We start from the raw sequence: 20957 nt of genomic DNA on the forward strand, positions 1-20957 counted from the left end.
CCCACTCCTCCCTCTTTTTCTGACACCTATTTTCTGTTCCATGTCTGGCTCCTGTAGGCTCTTATGTCGACATGAGGCACGACCCAGGCCCTAGCTCACTTTGCAGCCTATCTGCAGAGGGTACCGCACAGAGATAGGAATCCTTAAGCACAGCAGGAGCGGTGGACGGTGGAAGATGCTGTAAAGGTTCGTGGATGGACTGGGATCGAACCTTGTGACAACCAGATGGTTAGCATCTCTTGCTTTCTTCAAAGGATGCCAGGCACTGGGTATCTGGTATCTCTTTCCATCCTCACAAAAAACATTTGAAGTAGGTTTTACACCCATGCTTTAGGTGGCAAAACTGAGGCTCAGGGAGTGGAACTCATGTGCCTGTGGTCAAGCAGCCAGTCAGTGGGATAGTCTTACTCTGTGGGACAGCATCCTTGCTCTGGTGGATGGAGGGGTTCCAGGCGAGGAGAACAGGGGGGATGAGGACACACCGACACGCGCTTTGGATGATGAAGATAACGGTATGAGCAGAGAACGGGCTTGCAGAGGAACCTCTGAAAACACGAAACCATGGGGGAGGGGGTATGGAGAATTCTTTAGTGCCCACAAGAGAATAGGGCCTGGCACAGGAGTCTGGCAGTCCTTGGAGTTTAAGAGTTACAACAAAAGTGTTATTTTCGGGGGGTGGTGAAGCAGAACTCAGAGAACTGAAAAAATAAAGACTCAGAGGAGGGAAGAGCAGAGTGTTTCTGGGATGCTGCAGAAGTCATCACTGTGTCATCAGTAACAATAGTCACTAATATTAATGTAAAGCTTAATGTCATCTGTGAAGCAGCAACGGGCTGACTGTAAGAGAATATAACAATCAACACAAAAAACGCCCAAGTCTCCTAGGTTCCATCTCAGACTCCTGCGAGTCCTACTAAGCAACTTCCTTTGCAAGCTCTGATTTCAACTCTCTGGACTACGGGGGAACATTTTCCAGACCAACCCACACACATACACACACACACACACACACACACACACAACTTGGGCGGCTGCAACTTTGCGCAGGACAAGCTGTGGGGAGGAGAAAAGTATCCCTTTTTGCTCATCCTAGCTAACAATTTCCTAAAATTAATTTTGGCCAGAAAAATCCATGGGTACATCCAACACGCGTGCATTTCAAGCCATTCAGAGCCCGTCTTATGAAAGGCATGTGATCCTTTAAAATGACAGGGGCCAGTTACATTTTCTTTAGCATATTGTGGCCTGATCAGATTCATTCTTTGGAAAGGTCACGGTGGTGCCGTGATGGCGGGAGGCCACGGCTGATTAGCGAGGCCTGGCACATACATGGCGGCTGCCTAGTAGTATCTGTTGAATGAATGAATGAACAAATGAGACCAGTTAAGAGCTGCTCCAAGAGATCAGGCAAGAAGAGATAGAGCGAGGAGTGGAGTGAAGGAGTGGCCGTGGGGGCAGAGACAGCAATTAGGCTGTGGCTGCCAGATGTGAGGTGGATGGGAGAAACCAAGGCACGTTCTGGGGTTCCTGGCTGGGGAACAGCTAAGGGGCCGTTCCTCATGACTAAAGACTGCAAGGGAGTTATGGAGGGCAAGCGTGATGTGGTATGAAAAAGCACAGGCTCCCAGGTAAATTCCTGAGTCCCCTTCCCATTAGCTATTTTATTTAGGCCCCTCCCCCCCATGCCTCAGTTTCTACGGGACGTTCCTGTTTTGCTCACTCAGTAAGGCCAACGGATCGGCATTAAGATGGAAGACCAAGGTTAAAATGTATCCCATTAAATACACCCATAGCAGCAACAAACTATTTGAATCCATATGGGTCCCAGTCACATTCACACAGGCTGAGTTAATTAAGCAGTTACCTGCCAGAGGCCAGAGCCTTCTAAAGAAGAACGTTTCTACGCACGTTTTATCCCTCAAGGTATCCAGGTGGCTTATGACTACGAAGCATTTTAATAAGCTCTGCGACTGAATAGTTGTAACTGGCATTCAGGGGGACTTCGATGCCTGATGAGTTTCCACAGAAAGAGCGTCATGATACCTTTCCCCAAACCTCCTTACGAAGTCCAGAGGTCCGCATGTGTACTCAAGTTGCTAATTGGAATGTCCGCTTCGCTGACCAAGGCACCGCAGAAAGAAAGGCAGTTAATTATTTCTCTTCATATCTGATGAAATCTCCTCTTTTCCTCCTCACTTGTGGAGGACATCATTAGTCTGACATGGTGAACAATACTCCATTATACCTGGATATTTTTAATGATCACCAAAAAATTCCCCACGTCTTCCATTTTCTGATCTTCTATTTAATAACGCGATCATATTTGAATCGAGCCCATCCTATTATGCGGAGATAATGAACTCCGTCCAGGAGCCAGCAGGAGCCATTATCTGCAGTACTCAGTTTGAGGAAGACCTTCTCACGAGGTTTGGGGGCGCGGGGCGCGGGAGGAGGCTCTGTGTCCGCGCTGGCAGCGAACGTCTCCGCACCAGCCCAACGGGCCCTGCCTTTCGCCTGAGCAACCTTGTTCTCTTCTACGGACACCTGAGCGTTCGGTTCCGAGTCTCCTGTCCCCACGTCCTTGCAGACGTGTCTGTAACAGAGCCCTCCTCTTCCATTTTCCCAGAAGATCAGACAGCAGGGTTTTTTTTAAAAAAAACTTTGTTGGACATAGTAACTTATTACTGAGGCTTTCAGAGTTGTCCGAGACTTAAAAATCTGTGAAAACACGCTTGCTAAGCGATCAGAGGCCAGATGGTGATCCAAACCCAGCCGTGGCTTCCCTCTGCCCCTGTGAAGTCCTAACTCCCTCCCTTGGCATCTAAGACCCCCACATCGGACGCCTGACTACTTCTCCAGGCTTCCGCCGACCCACTCCTCTGCACATACACTTGGCTCCAGCCAAAGGGATCGCCCCCGCCCCCACAACCTCCACGTTCCTGGTGCTCCCCTGTGAGAGGCGACCCGCTCTGCATGCCTCGCCCTCCACGGCCCAGCTCGGATTCCTCTCTCCTGCCGCGTGTTTGATGCCCACCCAGCCCCCGAGGACGGCCTCTTCGCCGGTTCTTCCTCCTCGCCGGATTCCCTATTCGTGCGCTCCGGAACGTGCAGGGCGCTGCGATGCGCACCTCCCGGCACCCAGTCCCGTGCGTGGAGCACAGCGTGTGGACAGGAGGCCCGGCCTCTGCCCCTACAGCTCTCCCCGCCTGCTGGGCCTCTCCGCGGCGCTTGGATCCTTCTGTGGCTCCCGCCACCTTCGCAGAGCAGCAGCACTGGGTTCCGAGGCGGGTTCCGAGGCGGGTTCCGAGGCGGGTTCCGAGGCCGAACTCGCTGGCTTTAAATCCTGCCTCCGGGGCTCGCAAGCGCCACGGTCTCGGCGGTGCTGCCCGAACTCTCAGATTCTTGCCTCCTTCTTAGGTCAAATGACCCAAATGATTTCCCCAAGGCCGCAGAGGGACTCAACGAGAATCCACGCACAGCCCAAAGCCCGCCGGCCGGCAGAGAGGGACCCGGGTCAGAACACCTGCCCGTGTTATTCTAGGTTACGGCGGAAGATTCCTGGAATGTTTCACGTCTTGGAGTGAGAGTCCTGCGAAGGCAGGAACCAAACCGAACCCCTGTTTATGTTAGCGGAGTTCCTAGCCCTGAACACAGGCAGTCAATACTTCAGAAGGAAGAACAGAGGAGGCGGTGGGAAGGAAGGAAAACAGACTTTTGTACAGATCAGAAGAGCTTTGTTTTTCTCTGTTGTTGTTGGTTTTTTTTTTTTTTTGAATCTTAAAACCTAGGTGATTAAAGAAAAACCCTGATTCATATTAACGTATTTGATTTATATTTTCCAGTGCCTACAGTATGCCAGGCATAGTCACGTTTTCTATAGCTACTGGCACAAGGGGGGTAACATTATCTCCATCACGTGGAGGAGGGAAGGGACTTGCCCAAAGTTGTTGTGCTGGGAAAAAGCCGGGCTTGCAGTGTGAGCTTCTAAAGCCCTCACTATGCTATGGCTTGACATTCATGGTGGGGTCAGTGAGCCAGCACACCTTTTTTGAGCACCTACTATGTGCCAGGCTGTAGAAGACAGCATTGAACACCAATACACAATTCCCGCCATTGCCCTTAGGAAGCCGATGGTTGATCCGAAGATGATGGGAACCAAAGAGAGAACAGCACCAGACAATAACTACATACGAAATGGGGGGCTCTGGCTCCGACCAGATGTGAGGCTGATGGTATAAAAAGCCCAAACAAACAAACAAAACCGATCCATTTTATCCAATAGCACTTAAGTCCACGATTTGCTCCTGGGTAGACACACCAACCAAATACCCGCATTGAGGTGGCTCTGGTAATTGTCCCAGGACCTTGGCTGACTCTGCTTCCCCTTCAGGGGCCTTCTTGGGAGTCAGGCATTCCCCTGCTTGGGTGGAGTGAGACTGTGACCCTCTGCTGCGTACAGCTGCCAGCTTGGCTTCCTCCTTTTTAAAGGAGGAAAGTCAGGGCTGACAGTCCTGCTGACTCTACAGGGTTCTCACAAGGAACAAGAGAGCTCAGCTGCTGATGTCCCTGGTGCAAGCCCGCTTGAGCTGTAGGTCTGGCTGATGCGGAGCAACGGACTGACTCAGGGACTTAGCGCTGCCATTGTAATTATGGAATTGGAATTGGATCAGAACCTCCAGGAATTGAGGTTCCTCCATAACCTGTGATTGGCCAATTGGCCTATAAACTACTGGGTTGGTATTCCAGAAAGGCCTGGGATTAGCCAGGTTCTAGAATCCTTATGTTCATTTTTTTGGTTTAAGTCGCTCCCCCCACTTTTTTTTTTTTTTTCTGGACAAAAATTCAGCATCATCTAACAGCACCGTGTCACAGTTCTGCACTGTTGCTGATGCTTCTGTCGGGGCTGGCCTGGGGGAGGGCAGCCCAGAGCTCTGGGGGGCACCCCTGACAGCTGAGGTGATTTGGGCACCATTCTCCACCATGAGCCATCCCCCCTCTTGATATTCTCTTTCCATCCCTTCCCCTCTCTACGCATCTCTACTTCACCCTCATGAATACCTGTGGGAGTGTTTGCCACGTTGGGGTCAAGAAGTGGGAGAGGTCGGGACACACAGGGAAATGTTAGTGGGACTACAGAACTGCCCGCTCAAATGCCTTTACCGTATTATATTTTAACCACAGCACAAAAAAATAAAAAAAAAAAAGACTCCTAGTGCCACACCACATCTTCTCATGCTCTGAGACCCACCCCTCATGGGGCCCTGACTTCGTCTCTCCATCGGCAGCAGAGGACGCCACCACACCTACTGGCATTACCTAACAGCTCTGGCTGTGTCAGACCTAAAAAACGTTTGGCCTGCCTTTCCAGAACCAGGTGGGGGAACTCCTATGATGGAAGCAAATAAGATCATGTCACTGTTGAGTAAGGGATCAAGTCAGAGAGGGGTACAAAACGTCAGGCGTCGGTCACACTCAATGACTCTGGTCTAGGAGCTGTGATCTGGTGTAAAACTTCAACACGCTTCTTTGGAACAGCACGAAGCCCAGCGTTCTACCTCTGGCCCCCAAGAGCATTTTAAAGGGAAACACGAAATTTATTTTGTTTCATATGAATTTGTATTGTTTAATTTATTAATCTAATAAATTATAATAATCTAAATTATTAATTTATTAATAATTTAAAAAATCTAAATTATTAATTATTTTATATTGTTTCATATTAATTTGAACTATTGAAAGGCTATCTATCACCCAAGACTTCATTTTAATTTTTTCAAAAGAAAGGGAAAAAAATGCTCCCCAACAAAGTGACAGTTTGGTCTTCTACCGTCTTCCATTGGGGAAGGGCCTCCCTCCCTCTGTGATCTGCTGAAAGGGAGGATGTCTCGAACACTGATTGGCGCCCAAGGAGCCGGAAGGGGCACAGGCGACAGGGAGGTGTGTGAGAGGGCAGGGCTGTGCAGGGGGACATGTGCCGGCAGCGAGCGGGCCAGGATAGAGGAACAGGCTGCTTTCCATTCCCAAATCCTCTGCTTGAATAGAGGTTATTGTGTGGCCGGGTCTCCAGCAGCGCTCACCCTCCCCAGCGGCTTGGGCTTTACTAACCCTCGTGACCGAGGATGCTGGAAAGTGTTCGGCAGAAGGCATTTGACAATATTTGCCTGTTTTCTGCTGGGAGCTGCCTCCAGATCACGTGGCTCCAATTATTTTAGGCTGCTTGGCCGCTGTATTATTGGTTCTTAGAGTGGGGATGGTCTCGAACGTGATGGTGAGGGGCCTCGTGGCAAGGAGGGAGAAGGTGGGAGAGCAAATAGCTCCTACCCCAATTCCGAAAACAAGCCAAGCATCCCAAGAGAGCTCCGCACAGTCGGGCCTCCTTGGCAAGGAAACCAATGTCCTTTTCTGGGCCTGCCCCCCTCGTGGTCCTGAGGGGCTGCACACTGCCACTGCAGAGAGGGGATGGCGAGAAGCATGCATGTGCCTCGGAGAAGGAGATGCAATGGTGTGGAGCTAGGGCCCTGTTTCTTTTTTATTTTTCTTTAGAGAGAGAGAGAGTGGGATAGGGGGAGGGGCAGAGAGAGAGGGAAAGAGAGAGAATCCCAAGCAGGCTCCAAGCCCAGCGCAGCCCCTGATGCAGGGCTGAATCTCACACCCCTGAGATCATGATCTAAGCCAAAATCAAGAGTCAGACACTTAACCAACTGAGCCAGCCAGGTGCACACACCCTGCCCGCCCCCCGCTCTTTTTTTCTAAGTATTTTGTACGGTGGGTGAAGATACAAAATGGCAAAACCATTTGAGAGGGCAAATTTTATTCCCATTAATATTTTCTGAGCACCCAACTCTTCTACTTCTTGACCCCAACATGGAGAACATTCCCACAGGTGGGCAAGGGGGTGGGTATGAAGAGGTTCTCAGCAGTGCTGTCTGTAAAGGGCGCAGATGAGATGCGGACACAACCTAGATGCACATCAAAAGGCAAGTGGCGAAATCCACGGAATTGTGCGCAGCGGTTACAATGGGGCTGCTCTTTACCGACTAACATGGGGATGGCTTCAGGACTTTCCAGTGAGGAAAGAGCCAGCCATGGGTCAATACAGTGTAGGAGCATATTTTTAGCACAATATGTCTGCGTTCCTTTCAGAAAGGAAGAAATACAAAATCCTAAAAATCACAATTTGGGGGCGCCTGGGTGGCTCAGTGGGTTAAGCCGCTGCCTTCGGCTCAGGTCATGATCTCAGGGTCCTGGGATCGAGTCCCGCATCGGGCTCTCTGCTCAGCAGGGAGCCTGCTTCCCCCTCTCTCTCTCTGCCTGCCTCTCTGCCTACTTGTGATTTCTCTCTGTCAAATAAATAAATAAAATCTTTAAAAAAAATCACAATTTGGAAACTTGTGTTGGTACACAGACATGTAAACGTGTCGACAAGGACAATAAACACACAAAAGCACACTTCTCACTGGTGACAGGGCTGCTCTGGGGGAAGAGGCAGGAACTATAACCAAGTTAGCCTCATAAACGATATTTCCGTTTTTAAAAGAGGAAATATATCCCTCTGTAAATTAAATAAAATAAAATAGAAGCAAAAATAAGTATTGAATTTGTATCTTGTCTTTTTCTACAATGTTAACAAAAGAAAGAGAAGAAAGTCAGACAAGGGAAAAAGGGGAAAAATACATGAACACAGATTTAGGTCTGAACTCACTGGCGCCCAGAGCAGAAAGGGTACGCAGGCTGAATGATACCATTTTCCCTTGCGAAATGGAGCATGCGTCCAGTTCCTTTTCAAAGACAAAGTATTTGTGCTGAAACTACATTCTAAAAATTTTGCTCAAGTGCAACTTTACATATAGGAGGTCACGTGTCTTCCACTACAGTCTGAAGCACGACTCTGTTTTTATTTAAGAGAAATTCTGGCTGATGGGTAGTAAGGATGGCATGTGTTTTGATGAACACTTGGTGTTTCATGTAACTAATGAATCCTTGAACACTACATCGAAAACAGACGGTGTACTATATGTTGGCTAATTGAACATTATTTAAAACATTTTTAAAATAAAATTTTAAAAGAGAAATATTGGGGTGCCTGGGGGGCTCACTTGGTTGGGCGCCCAGCTTTTGGTTTCGGCTCAGGTCATGATCTCTGGATTGTGGGATTGAGCCCCACGGCGGGTTCCTTATTTAGCATGGAGTCTGCCTGGGATTTTTTCTCTCCCTCTGCCCCTCCCCCCAACTCAATAAACAAACAAGTAAATAAAATCTTTTAAAAAGAGAGTCTTTCCTGCTGTTCACAGATCCTCTCCCCTGACTCCCTCTCCCTACCTTTATCTCTCTCCTATCTCTTGCTGTGTCCCCCACTGGCTGCTTCCTATGGTTCCTTGAACAAGCTTGGCCTGCCTCCCATCCTGGAGGGAGTGGCAGACGCTGTGGTGTGTGCCCAGGTTACTCCTACGGACTGAGGCATCCTTCCTCACTGCTGGGAGGTTGGTACTGAGACTGAATCTGTCCTAGGGAGTTGTCCTCAGCAGAATGTGAGAGAACTGACTTGTCCAAAGCTTCACCCTCCTCCTAGGGAACCACTGACATCCAGTGATGGGCAAGGGGGGGAGGTGGTAAAGACCTGGATCCATTGCCCAGATTCTGGTCTCTCTGAAGGGCCAGCCCAGCTTCAGAACTCCCTTGGAGATTGCTGAAGGCTCTGCCACAGCCTCCTGTTAACCTGACAACTCCCCCCCCACCCCGGCCCTGCCTACCCTAGCGTCCCTCACACCCCCACGTGTCGATACTAGGGGCACACCTGAAAAACACCCGTATGCAGGTCTCTGCTCAGGCTGCCTCTGGGAAAGCCCGACCTGCAACAGTACAGCTTTTTTAGAAGCTGTTCCCTCTGCCTAGAATGTTCCCCAATCCTGATTCTCACATTGTCATGTTGTCAGTGAGGACTTCTTGTCATACAAGTGTCCACTTAAATGTCACCTCCTCTGGGAAGCTTTCCCCCACCACTCCACCTAATACCCTCTGAGACACTACCCTGTCAGCCGATTCAAATTCTCCACACAGCCCCGTCAGCATCTAATGTATTCCTTATTTCTTTATCATTAATAGGATACTTCTACATCATTATAAATTCACCTCCCCTGGGTCCCTATTCCTGGGCTGTCTGATTCACTGGTACATTATCAGAGCCTAGAAACAGGGTGTGGCAAATAGAAGGTGCTTGACCAACATTTCCTGAATTAGTGACTAAAATTCTGTCTTCTACATAGAAAGAGAACTCTAGAGCAATTTGATGTTCTTCAAACAACTTGATGTCTTTTGATAATAATAAAACAAAAATTGCCAAATTCTCAAATCTGATTTGGCCTTGAAATTAAAAGTTATTTTTTAAAAAATCTCTTGCCTGACTTTGTGAATTGGAAGATGTCATTTCTTCTGGATTCATCTATGTGACCCTTTACGTAGAAACAGATATTAGGGAGAGTAGGAGTGAACCGACGGTGCCTACAGCAGGAAGGAGAGAAGCCCTGACCCCAGGATGCCCGGGCGACTCAGAAAGGAGGATATGCCGAGCAGCCGGATCTGACGTCAGACACTTCAAGCACTTCGTCTGCATGAACTCGTTCCCTCTTGATGACTCTCCCTAGGAGTTAGACACCACTGCTCTCCCCATTTCACAGGTGAGCAGACTGAGGCACAGGGAGGCTAAGGACCTTGTCCAAGTTTCCCCAGCTGAGGAGAGGCACAGCTGGGCATTCATTCTGGCAGTCGGACTTAAGAGGTGGCACTGTCTACCACCTCACGATTGCCAGGCAGATGTCGAGAATCATAGAGAAATAGGCATGAATACGGTGATTTTCTTTTGCTCCCATTCACATCTTTTATTCTGAAATAGGCACCGTGTTCAGGTTACTTAAGTCAGAGTGTCTGCTGGTTCCTTGCATTTCTAGAAACTCCCGTGCCCTAATTCCTTCGTATGGATGCCTCGTTAGATGTCCTGGCATTATGGGAATTTGTGTGACCATAATTTAGGGGAAAGGGTGCAGGCAGAGGTTTGACCAGGGAATAGAGTAGAATTTTAAAGAAAGCCAAAAGCAGCAAATGCAACAAGAAAAAGAATATAGGGACAAAATGAAGGAAACAAGCCAAAGTCTGGAAATCAAGCTCCTGCAAACAACCTTACTCTCCTGGGAGCCAAGCGAGCCTAATATTGAGACCTTTGTTAGGGAAGATTGAGTTATGCTCCTGAACGCTTTCCCCCATGCTGTCTTCCTCCCACCTGTGCGTGGATTAGTCGAGAGAATCTAATGCGATTTGCTCATTAAAGCCCACCTGCTTCCTCTTCTCATTTGTTCTCTCCTCTCTATCCTTCCTGAGTCTTCTCTTCCTTTTTTTTTTTTTTTTCATAGTCTAAGGGCAACTATCACTGATTTTTTTTCCCCCAATTTATTTATTATCAGAAAAACAGTATTCATTATTTTTTCACCACACCCAGTGCTCCATGCAAGCTGTGCCTTCTATAATACCCACCACCTGGTACCCCAACCTCCCACCCCCCCCCCGCCACTTCAGACCCCTCAGACTGTTTTTCAGAGTCCATAGTCTCTCATGGTTCACCTCCCCTTCCAATTTACCCAAATTCCCTACTCCTCTCTAACGCCCCTTGTCCTCCATGCTATTGGTTATGCTCCACAAATAAGTGAAACCATATGATAATTGACTCTCTCTGCTTGACTTATTTCACTCAGCATCTTCTCTTCCTTTCTTCCAAAGCAAGGGCTTTGCAGTTAAAGAGACCCAGCCAGGTTCTTGCCTTTGCCCCTTCATGGCTCTGTGTAGATTCAGGCAAATGACTTAATTGTCTAAGCTTTATTTTCCTCATCTGTGAAATGGGCATAACAATATCAACTTCAGAGAACCGTGAGACTGAGACCAGGCATGAGGCACGTATTGGAAGCTCCTGGCATGGAGTCTGGCACGTAATAGGTCTTCGTGCCTTCCCTTCCCCAGTCCTTCTTTCCTCTCCTTCCTTCCTTAATCTCCTCAGGTTTGCTGGGCTGGGCTGCCAGTGGAATAACAGCCTTAACTGAAACGATGTTTGGGGGAAAGCTACAACACGATTTCTAAGTGAGCCTCTTACAGGAGAATTTATCTGTAAACCTCACATGGGAGCAGCCACTTAAACAACTTCCATTAGGTGTTGCACCAAGTCCAGGAATTCCAGATACCGAAAGGAAAGCCACTGAAGTAGGTAATGCTTGTTTGTGTTATTAATGTTAAAATAATTGTAGTATAGTTGCAATTAAATATGAACCCATGAAGGACTCTTTGGTAGGGGTGAACAGACCTTTGTTTCTGTAATTTGCTGCAATGTTAATTGTAACAACGCATTCCAGAAAGTCGGTGAGCAACAACCTTGTGGGATCCAGCCCTTGCCAGGGTCTTGATGAGGGGAAACAAAATCTACCCCAAAATAAATCTCTAGGCAGGATCTAAGTTGAGTATTTTACACAGAGCCGCAAATCAAACTGATTGCATGTGAGCTACTGGATGTCAAGTTCTCAGGACAATGTCAGACCTCCCAGTGACACGCTGCTCCGCGGGTAGGAAGTGACAGTTGTGTGAGGGCCCCATCAAGAGAGGACTTGCTGAAAATGAACTTACCATTGCAGAGTAGCAGGAGTGGAGTGGGGCTTGGATGCTCTATTGTTTTCTTTTTCCTCATCTGTTAAAGGAAAGAAAAAGGAGTGACCTTCAGCAGGAAAAGTACTCTCCCAAGCAGCCCAAGGCTCCCAAGCCTTTTTGAGAAAACTCAAAAGCTGATGCTTTGAAAGCAGTGACAGTTGGGCTCTTCCCACATGTTAGATAGCTTCTTGAATAAGGAAAAAGGGAAACTGACTTATACAGAAAACTCTTAGAGCACTTGGCATTTGTAATTTGATGAAATTCGTCAGAGTTGAAGAGCTATCTCTATCACTGAGCAATATGACTGTGTTCACCCAATTTACTATTTTTCCAGCTGCAGCTGGATGCCTGACTCTATGATTCGGACCCTAAGAACTCATCATTTGCTCCTGCTAACCCCACGGAAAAGTAGGGGGTAAGGGAGGGGGAGTCAGTGCCCAGGAGACTCGGGATAGCAAGATCACAGAGCGGCACTAGCCGACTTCTCTGTAAAGGGCCAGATACTAAATATGTTAGGGTTTGGGGGCCAAGAGGCAAAATCAAAACTACCATGTCATATTTATATAAAAAGGGTAGACAAATTTCCGCAAAGCTTTTATTGATAAAATTCAAAACAGAATAATAGCAATTGAGTACAGTTTTTGTATTATGTCTACTAATAAGAATAAATGAGATTGCTTTGGGGGCGGAGGTTAACATTTTTCTAAACTGGGGTTTAAAGTTCATATTCTCTACCATTGAACAGATTACAAATATTCATCTATAAAAGCCATTCTTGGCTTACAGCCCTATGAAAACAGGCATCAGGCCAGACCTGAATAACAGATCCAACTTTGCGTCTAAAAAGAACTCTCATAATTTCATCGTGGATTAGCTGAGAAATACATATAATGACCCTCATCTGATTCCTAATAAAGCCTATTAATAGAAATAGTCAACATAAAATTTCTTGGTCCACAAAATTTGACCCAAGAAGACCAGTATGGATTATAATCTCAAGAGAAAATTAGTGATGTCAAAGCCTACAACTACAGTCAACCAAATTTATAAAGAACATGTAAGATGGTCAGTGAAATAAATCTCTGGCATAAATTTTATATGGAAAAGGATCCGTACCCAGAGAAAAGATTTCAAGGAAACAAAAATGAAAGTGGAAGAAAGTGAAGTATACTTAGCGAAAAGAAATTTTCAAATGAATTAGCTTAATAGAGTTCAGAAAATATTTTCTTGATGAAAATTTATCAAGATTGGTATAAATCTGACAATGGAATACTACGCAGCCATCAAGAGAAACGAAATCTTGCCATTTGCAATGACGTGGATGGAGCTAGAGGGTATTATGCTGAGCGAAATAAGTGAATCAGAGAAAGATAATTATCATATGATCTCTCTAATATGAGGAATTTGAGAGGCAGGGTTGGGGGTCGTGGAGGGGGGGGAATGAAATAAGATGGGATCAGGAGGGAGACAAACCATAAAAGACTCTCAATCTCACGAAACAAACTGAGGGGTGCTGGGGGGAGGGGATAAGGAGAGGGTGGCTGGGTGAGGACACTGGGGAGGGTATGTGCTACGGTGAGTGCTGTGAAGTGTGTAAGCCTGATGATCCACAGACCTGTACCCCTGGGGCAAATATACATTATATGTTAATAAAAATAATTAAAAAATTAAAAAACAAAAAGATTGGTATAATTCTGATTAATTAGTATCTGTGGCAGATACTGCTGCTGCTTATTCAACCATTGTACATACTCAGCTTCTTGCTCATTCACAGAACCGCAATGTAGAGGGAACCACGTGTGTGTGTGTGGGGGTGATTCCCCTTTGAATCCCAAATAGCTGAATGTTGATGGATTTAAATCTACCCATGGAGCCACTGATGGGGTCGGTGTGGCAGGTGACTTGGTGCTGGCCTATCAGACTTATGGAAAAGCTCTCTTGCAAGCTTCTGGGAAAGATATTTTTCCCTACCAAAAAAGAATTGGAAGCCTTGATTTTGAACTTCTGGCCTCCAAAACTGTGAAAAAAAACAAAAAACCAAAAAAACAGTATCTTCTGTTTTGTGCAAAAGCCAACAGACTAGCAGCTGAGAGAGTCTGTTCTGTCCTGTTCTTGAACATGGCAGAGCAGACCCAGAGCGGTGAGCTTTCAGCTGGGAAGAGAGTAGCCTCAGCATGAAGTCCTTGCTGAGGTGGCAGAGAGGAAAGGGGGGGGACTGGGGGATCTGAGGGTCACGTTGTACCTGATTAGCCAATCCCCAGTGCAGCTGCCTCCCTGTTTTGTGAGGTAATAAAATTTTCTTAGTTCATAAAACCTCTTTTCATTGGATATTCTCTTCCCTGCCACCAAAAGCCTCATAACGGATACAAACACTCTCATACTCATCTTTGTGTTTCCTCCTAACAGTGCCTGTTCCACTAAATAGCCAGGTCTGTCTTCCACAAATGCCTTCGACTATCATCAGAAAATAAGTAGCACAATAAGGAGAACGAACATGTGAGTCTCACAAGACTATAGATAGACACAGAAAACAATACTCAACCTCAGCTGTTCACAGAGAAATAAAAAAGAAAATAATAATGAGGCGCAACTTTACATCTCTGAGAGTAACGAAAGTGTTAAGTAATGATAATTCCCAGTGCTGGTGTGTAAGTGGTAAAACTGACACTCACATACTTCTGAAGGTAGTGTTAACTGGTACAAAGTTTTTGGTAATCAATTTGGCAGTTGCTTACCAATTTACCAACTGCTTACCAATATTGAGAGCCATCTAAAATGTCCAGTCACCTGACCTCACATTCCAACTCCTAGAAATTATACTAAGCAAATAATTGAAAAGAAATAAAAGGCAGCGTTAAAAAACACGATCAACTGAGTTTTTTCCTTAAGCAAGGAAAAGCATATAAACAACTTCTCAGCTTATGTTGGACCATGATTGGACCAGTTTCCATTCCGCCTAGAACTGGCAGAATTTTTCTCCTCTACTTCTTTAAATTTCAGCATTTCAGCCAAGCTGGACTAGATATCAAAAGATCTATGTTCTAGAATCAGTGCCAAAACTCACTGGCTGTGACTGAGCAAACCCCTCATTTTTCTTCATTTGTAAATGGTCACTTTACAGGGCCATTGGAATGACTATATTAATTAATTCAACAAATATTCACTGAATACCTAATTTATGCCAGCTAGACACTGGGAATAAAGAAATGAGACTCCTGTCCTTCAGTCTGGCTGGAGAAAGAGAAAGACAAACAGTGGGGAGAAAGGCCAAGTTTAATAAGAAGTGATAAATGCTGTAATACAGGTAGGCAAGCGGGAGCCTGAGAAAGCAGAGGCTTCACAGAAGGCTTCCTGGAGGCAGTGGTAAGTGAGCTGTAACTCTTGGAGTGTGTCAGAGATGGGAACCAGATGGCAAGGAAGGTGGGACCAAGTCAGGGGAAAGAAAGTAGAGAAGGCGAGGGACAGACCAAGACACGGGGACCCATAAGATCATGATGACCACAGCTTGGGTCCCTGTGGGGTACGGGGACGGGATCTGGAAAGGGACTTTTCGGACATTCTAATGAGTTTGTTTCTGCTTCCAGACCGTTTCGTAAACTGAGGATGATCATCACGCCTACCTTAAAAGGCTGTTGGGGGAATGATGACATGAACTTAACAGAGACTAAGAGCCCCCAAACCTCCCAAGACTGCCCTCAGCTGCCCTGGGGGCCAGGATACCTGGAGCCATTCTGCTCAGAGATACGCACGGGGGCAAAGACAGGTAGGGACGGAGACCCCGCCAGGTGAACACAAGCCAGGCCACATCATGGCTCCACACAAGAGGGGGCATTTGAGCTGTGCCTTGAAGACACAGTCTGGGTTTTTAAAATAACTTTGTTTCCTGTTCCCAAAAATCAACCATGTTCATTTTTTTAACTTTGGAAAATAGAAAAATCTCTGTAAATCCAAGCCCCTCTCAACACAGCGAACTATTGTTTTATCTTATTTACCTCCAGTCTGTTTTCAATGTTCTCTTTCACACCTGAGGACACGCACACAATCCTAACTTAAAACAAGAGAGGGCCACACAGTGCCCCCTGGCCTGTGGCTGCGTCCTTCGCCTTTACAAGGACGAGTTAGACTTTGAGAGGCAGCCTCTGAGGGAGGGGCATTCCAGGAGAGGAGGCAGCAGGAGAAAGGCTGGGAGGGCAAAACCCGGAGCCTAAGGCAGCATGGAAGGGTTCCACTTGGCCGTAGCCAGAAGAGCCCCTCATTTTGGGATTCTGTCCAGCACCTCCCACGCAAGTGAGACCTGTCTCTATTGTGTTGGATGCTTCCCCCCAGTGAAACTTTGTGACGGCTCACTTCGGATACCAGTGAATAGAAAGAGAATGGGTTTGAATCCCAGCCTTGCCCCTAACTCTGGGTGGAACCCTGAGCAGTTAGTCCCTTAACTCATCAAAGCCTGAGGGTCCTCTCCCTAAAACATGAGAATCATAGCTTAGATCCCAAGGACAGCTTGAACATTAAATAGAGTATCTAACAACCAGACACATGAAAAAAAGAATACCGTCACAATCACAATAGCATTTATTGGCCAAGGACTCAAGCCAGGGATAGGCATCATTTTTCGTACGCCATCCCACTGTTTTCCTCCTGAGCGTGCTATTTACATCTGACCTTATAAACAAGGAAACTGAGCTTTGGGGAGTCTCTCCCTTGCAGGGAAGGCTGGGTCTCACCGCACGCTCGGCATATGGCGGCTACCGATGGTACTAACCAAGGACTGGTCTACCCTGTTGCCAATGTGGCCTCTCCATCTCCGTCATCAAACAGGTGCCTTCCACCTCTGCAGGCCCCTTTCTAGACCACTAGTGGCTTGGCACTCAGGGTCAGAATGCCCAGCCTCTTTCTTCCAGAAGGGGGTGTGTATCACGGTCAGATGCCTCCTCTCTGGGGACTGTCAATCCCAATTCACCAAAAGTGCTGGTTGCTCATTCGTGCATCAAATATTGATGGTCTGCTACAGTCCAGCCCTGTGCTGAGGGTGAAAGGGCGAGGACAGACAGACAGGGTCTCTGCTCTCTCAAGCTCAGAGTCAAATTATCAGCAAATAAACTGGACGGGAGAGTCCAGGATGTTAGAGTAGGACCAGATGTGGGCTGTGAGTTGAGCCTTGGGAGCTGAAGGAGGAGCCATCGAGCTGATGAGGACAGCGGAGCACATTTTAGATAGAAGAAAAGAACCACAGCTGATAGAAACTTCGGGAACTGGTTCTGCCTAATGCTTTTTCTTTTTTAACAGGCAAAAATGCCTCAAGCCAAATGAAATTCACGCCATAATTTCAGGCCAGCGGATTCCTGGAGGTGCTCACGGCCCAGGTGGGGCCGTCCATCTGTGAAGCCCACCGTGCTCATCCTACCCAAGTCGGAGAGCAGCCGCCTGCTTACATGTCTCCCGGCAAGAGGCCGCTCACCCGCTCCGTCCCGCTGCCCCTGTGCAGTCCTGTCTCCAAACACACTCCGGGGAACCGCAGCCCACTTCCCAGTGCTGGGCTCCTCTGCTTCCCTCTCTGCATCTACCTTCCGGTAGAAGCTCTGAGGCTGAATTTCCAGGCTCCAGCCCTGGCTCTACCACTCGCCAGCTGTGTGACCTCCAACAGCCCTTTGGTGCCTTAGTTTCTTGTTTGAGAAACAGGGATAATAATGGCACCAGGCACATATTGTAGGGATGAATTAACCACTTCTGGCACAAGATACAAGCTACCCTAAGTATTCCCTATTCCTATAATAGTTGTCAGTCTTCTGGAGGGGCCAGGCACCTGGCTCCCCATCCTGTCCACGTTTGGCAAGCCCAGCCTTTGGGACAAGCTTGTTTGCTCCTCCCCAGTGCTCCTCCAGCACCCTGACTGGTCCCTAGAAAAGTCCTCATGGGGTGTGGTCACTGCTTGCCCCCAGTGTGTCTGCCTCACTTGTCTGTAAGTTCTTTAGAGCACAGACCGCCTCACCACTATGGTTCCAGCACCCACACAGGGTTGAGGCTCAAGAAGCCTTTGTGGGATGAATGAATGAATGAATGAATGAACGGCTAAGATAATACCACAATTAAATTCAGCCTACCCATCTGATTTCATAAGCATACAAATAATACTACCACCAGAGAACCTTTACTGAAAATGTGTAAGGGGCCAGGCACTCTTTACTTCACCGTTTTTAATTTTCACTGCTACCCAAGACAGTGAACAGCTTAACAGACATAAAACGTCAAATACGGTGCTTGATGGATACGTGGTGTTTAATCAATTTTAGGTCTGATTATTAATAGTATCCCCTTTTAAGGGAGATAGAAACTGAGGCTCAGATAAGTGGGAAGCAATTGGTCTGAGGTCACACAGTGAGTGGTGGGGCAGGAGAGGACCCAGTCTAGCTGACATCGAAACTTCTCGAACCCAGCCATCATGAGCCTTGGTCTCTCTTCCAAACTCTAGTACTGTACTAAATATTTTAGGGAACATATCATCTGCTTGATATCTGCTGATGGAATTCATAATATTTGGGAAAGTCTTCTAGAATATTTCCTGCCCAGAGCCAGTGTGGTAGAGTTTAATATAGAAGGAGAAAGTTTGTAAATTAATTACTTCTCTTCAAATCCCAGGAAAGGTTCAAGTTTATGCGAGTCTCGAGTTTCACTTCAAAGTTCTAATTCTATTTCCTTTCATTATACTAACCTGGCTGCACCTGGCCTGCCAAACATTTCATTTCCCCTTATCCAACAACTTCCCAGCCACTGCAAAGCTGATGCGCGGGGTGCCTGGACCAAGTCTTTGGCAGTGGGCACAGTCCCTGGCAGCATACCCTTCCCCCCGTGGGAACAAGGCTCAGTCCCAAACAAAACTGTGATGTTGGCAGCATTGCTCTGAGGGGGCCCCACACCTGCCTCCTTTTACCTCCTCTGGGTGAATTCCTTCAGAACACTGGAATAAGAAAAGACCTTTCTAATTTTGATATTAAACCTAAAAGCCATAAAAGAAAATATTGATAAGCTTTCCTACATAAGAAATCCAAAGCTTCTATGTGTGAATGTTGGGTGGAGGGGGTGGGGGGGTGGGGGACACCTACACCTTAAGTAGAAAGATAACATGCCTGGGAAAATCGCAGTCATACTGCAGATGATTTCATCTCCTCACTGCAGAGAGAGCTCCAGCAAAACCAGAAGGAAAAAGGCTAAGAACCCAGAGAAAAAAGTAGGCAAAGCACCTGACACACAGTTGGAGAAAAAAACAAATGTTCTTGAAATGTGCAGAGATGATTAATCTCGATTAGTGAAAATGAGAACTGGACTAAAATACCATTTCTCAATCTGATTGGCAACAATCCAAACTCGACCACACAACTCTGCAGAGGCTACGGGGAACAGGTGCCCTCCCGCCTCGCAGGGGTGGGGAGGGTGTGAAATGGTGCCCTCCCCCGCCCCCCCACGAGGAGGTCATCTGGCAGAATCTCCTGAAATCCCACATGCTCTTTATCCAGCCGTCCCGTGTCTGGGAACAGATCCTATGGCAACGTGGGAAATGACCACACGCAAGGTTTTTCTTTGCAACTTGTCTGACATGGTCAAAGTTCAGAAACAGCCCAGTGCTCATCTGGTGAACTAAATTAGCATACACCCTCACAGCAGAATGCTACACGGCTGTGGAAAGAAGATTAAAAACAAGAAAAGAATGAAGATGCTCTCGGCTCTTACTGATAAGGAACACTCCGGGTGTTATTATTAAGTGAAAAAAGCAAGTGATAGCAAAAGGTCTATAGGCTGTGCCCTTGTCTGTGTTAGAAAGTGGCAATAAAGGGAGTGCCTGGCTGGCTCAATCACTGGAGCATGCGACTCTTGGTCTTGGGGGTTGTAAGTTCGAGCCCCGGGTTGGGTGTAGAGATTACTTAAAAATAAAATCTTTTTTAAAAAGTGACGAATAAGAACATAAGTTTGAATTTTTATTTGCATAAAGAAATAAAATACTGACACAATGCACCCCCCCAAAACACCAGAAATAGTGGAAGACAACACAAGAAACAAATAAAAAGCAGGCACCCCTAGGAGTTGAGGTGGGAAGACAGGGGTGGGACCGAGACTTCTCACTGAGTATCTTTAAGACACTTGGGGTTTTGAGCATATGAAATACTCTCAGTGTGGACAAATGAAAAACTCCTCTACTGGGCAGGGAGCACCTACAGGAAGAATCTGGTCATATGGTTAAGTAGTCCTGGGATGCCCTAAACTATTAAGCAAAATAACAAAGACTCATAACCTGCCATGACTACAGCATTTTGCTTTCCTAATATCCATTGTCCTAACCAACACTGTGCACCTGCTATGTTCCGGGCCCTATTCTAGTAAGTGACTCAGTTAGGCATGTTCCCTTCCCCTGGGGTGGTTATGGCCCATTAAGGAACCAAGGGGCCCAGTCACAGATGATGGACTAGTCCCTTCTCCACAAGAGGAGAGGACAGATGGACACTCAGGGGGACAGGAAGGGCAGCCTGTGGTGGCAGAGTGGATGGTTGAGGAAGGGGAGGAGTCTGGTGGGTTGTCTTAAACCGTGGCCTCTTTGGCCAGCCAGCAGTCTTGCCCTTGGCTTCCCACTCAGGATTAAAACTGCAGCAGATGCCCCATGAGGGCAATCAGATTGTTAGAAGCCATCAAGGGAGGACTCCTTGTGGCTGCAACATCCCTCCCACCCCCCACCAAGAACTTCTTGCTCTAAGTCTGTGCCTTTGCCCTAGAAGTTATCAGAATGCCTTTCTGCTTTTGGTAGGGGGCTTTTGTCCATGACTCGGTGGGAATATGACAATGTTTCGCTACATTTCCTCTTCTCCGGAACCCATCTTAGGAAGTTACAATATCCCACACTGGATAATAACCTGACATGATGAGTGAGTGGAGTGGGGTGACAGAGTTATGACACAGCCTGAAATGTGAGGAGATTTTAATAGGATAATGACGAGTCACAGGAAGCTGTGACCTGCTATGACCCCGGTCGTAGGCCATCATGCCACTGAATGCCAACTTTCCCCTCCCTTGTGCTGTAAAAATCCTCCATCACAAGCAGACCGTCGGTAACTTCCCTGATGAGTTGGTGAGGGGCCAGGGAGGGTGACCGGTGTAGGGCTGTGTGCCCAGGGAGGCAGGTGAGACAAAACAGCCCAAACTCACCTCTCCAGCCCAATTTCCCACGGTCTTTCAACCTCTCTGCTCAAGCCAATCTGGAAAGTTCTCCAAGCTCAAAAACCTCCTCGTGGCTT

General features: G+C 47.2%; 1 protein-coding gene across 4 annotated transcripts in view; it reads right to left on the reverse strand.

Annotated features, from left to right (window-relative positions):
* The window catches only part of RFX4 (regulatory factor X4), a 158382-nt gene that overhangs the window by 100658 nt on the left and 36767 nt on the right, over positions 1–20957 (reverse strand). For all 4 annotated transcript variants that reach the window (XM_044228053.1, XM_044228054.1, XM_044228052.1 and 1 more), the window contains one exon: positions 11659–11719. In XM_044228053.1, the coding sequence (XP_044083988.1) occupies positions 11659–11719 (61 nt within the window). The remainder of the gene's footprint in view (positions 1–11658; positions 11720–20957) is intronic.

Source organism: Neovison vison, chromosome 12, assembly GCF_020171115.1.
Source record: "Neovison vison isolate M4711 chromosome 12, ASM_NN_V1, whole genome shotgun sequence".
NCBI lineage: Eukaryota > Metazoa > Chordata > Mammalia > Carnivora > Mustelidae > Neogale > Neogale vison.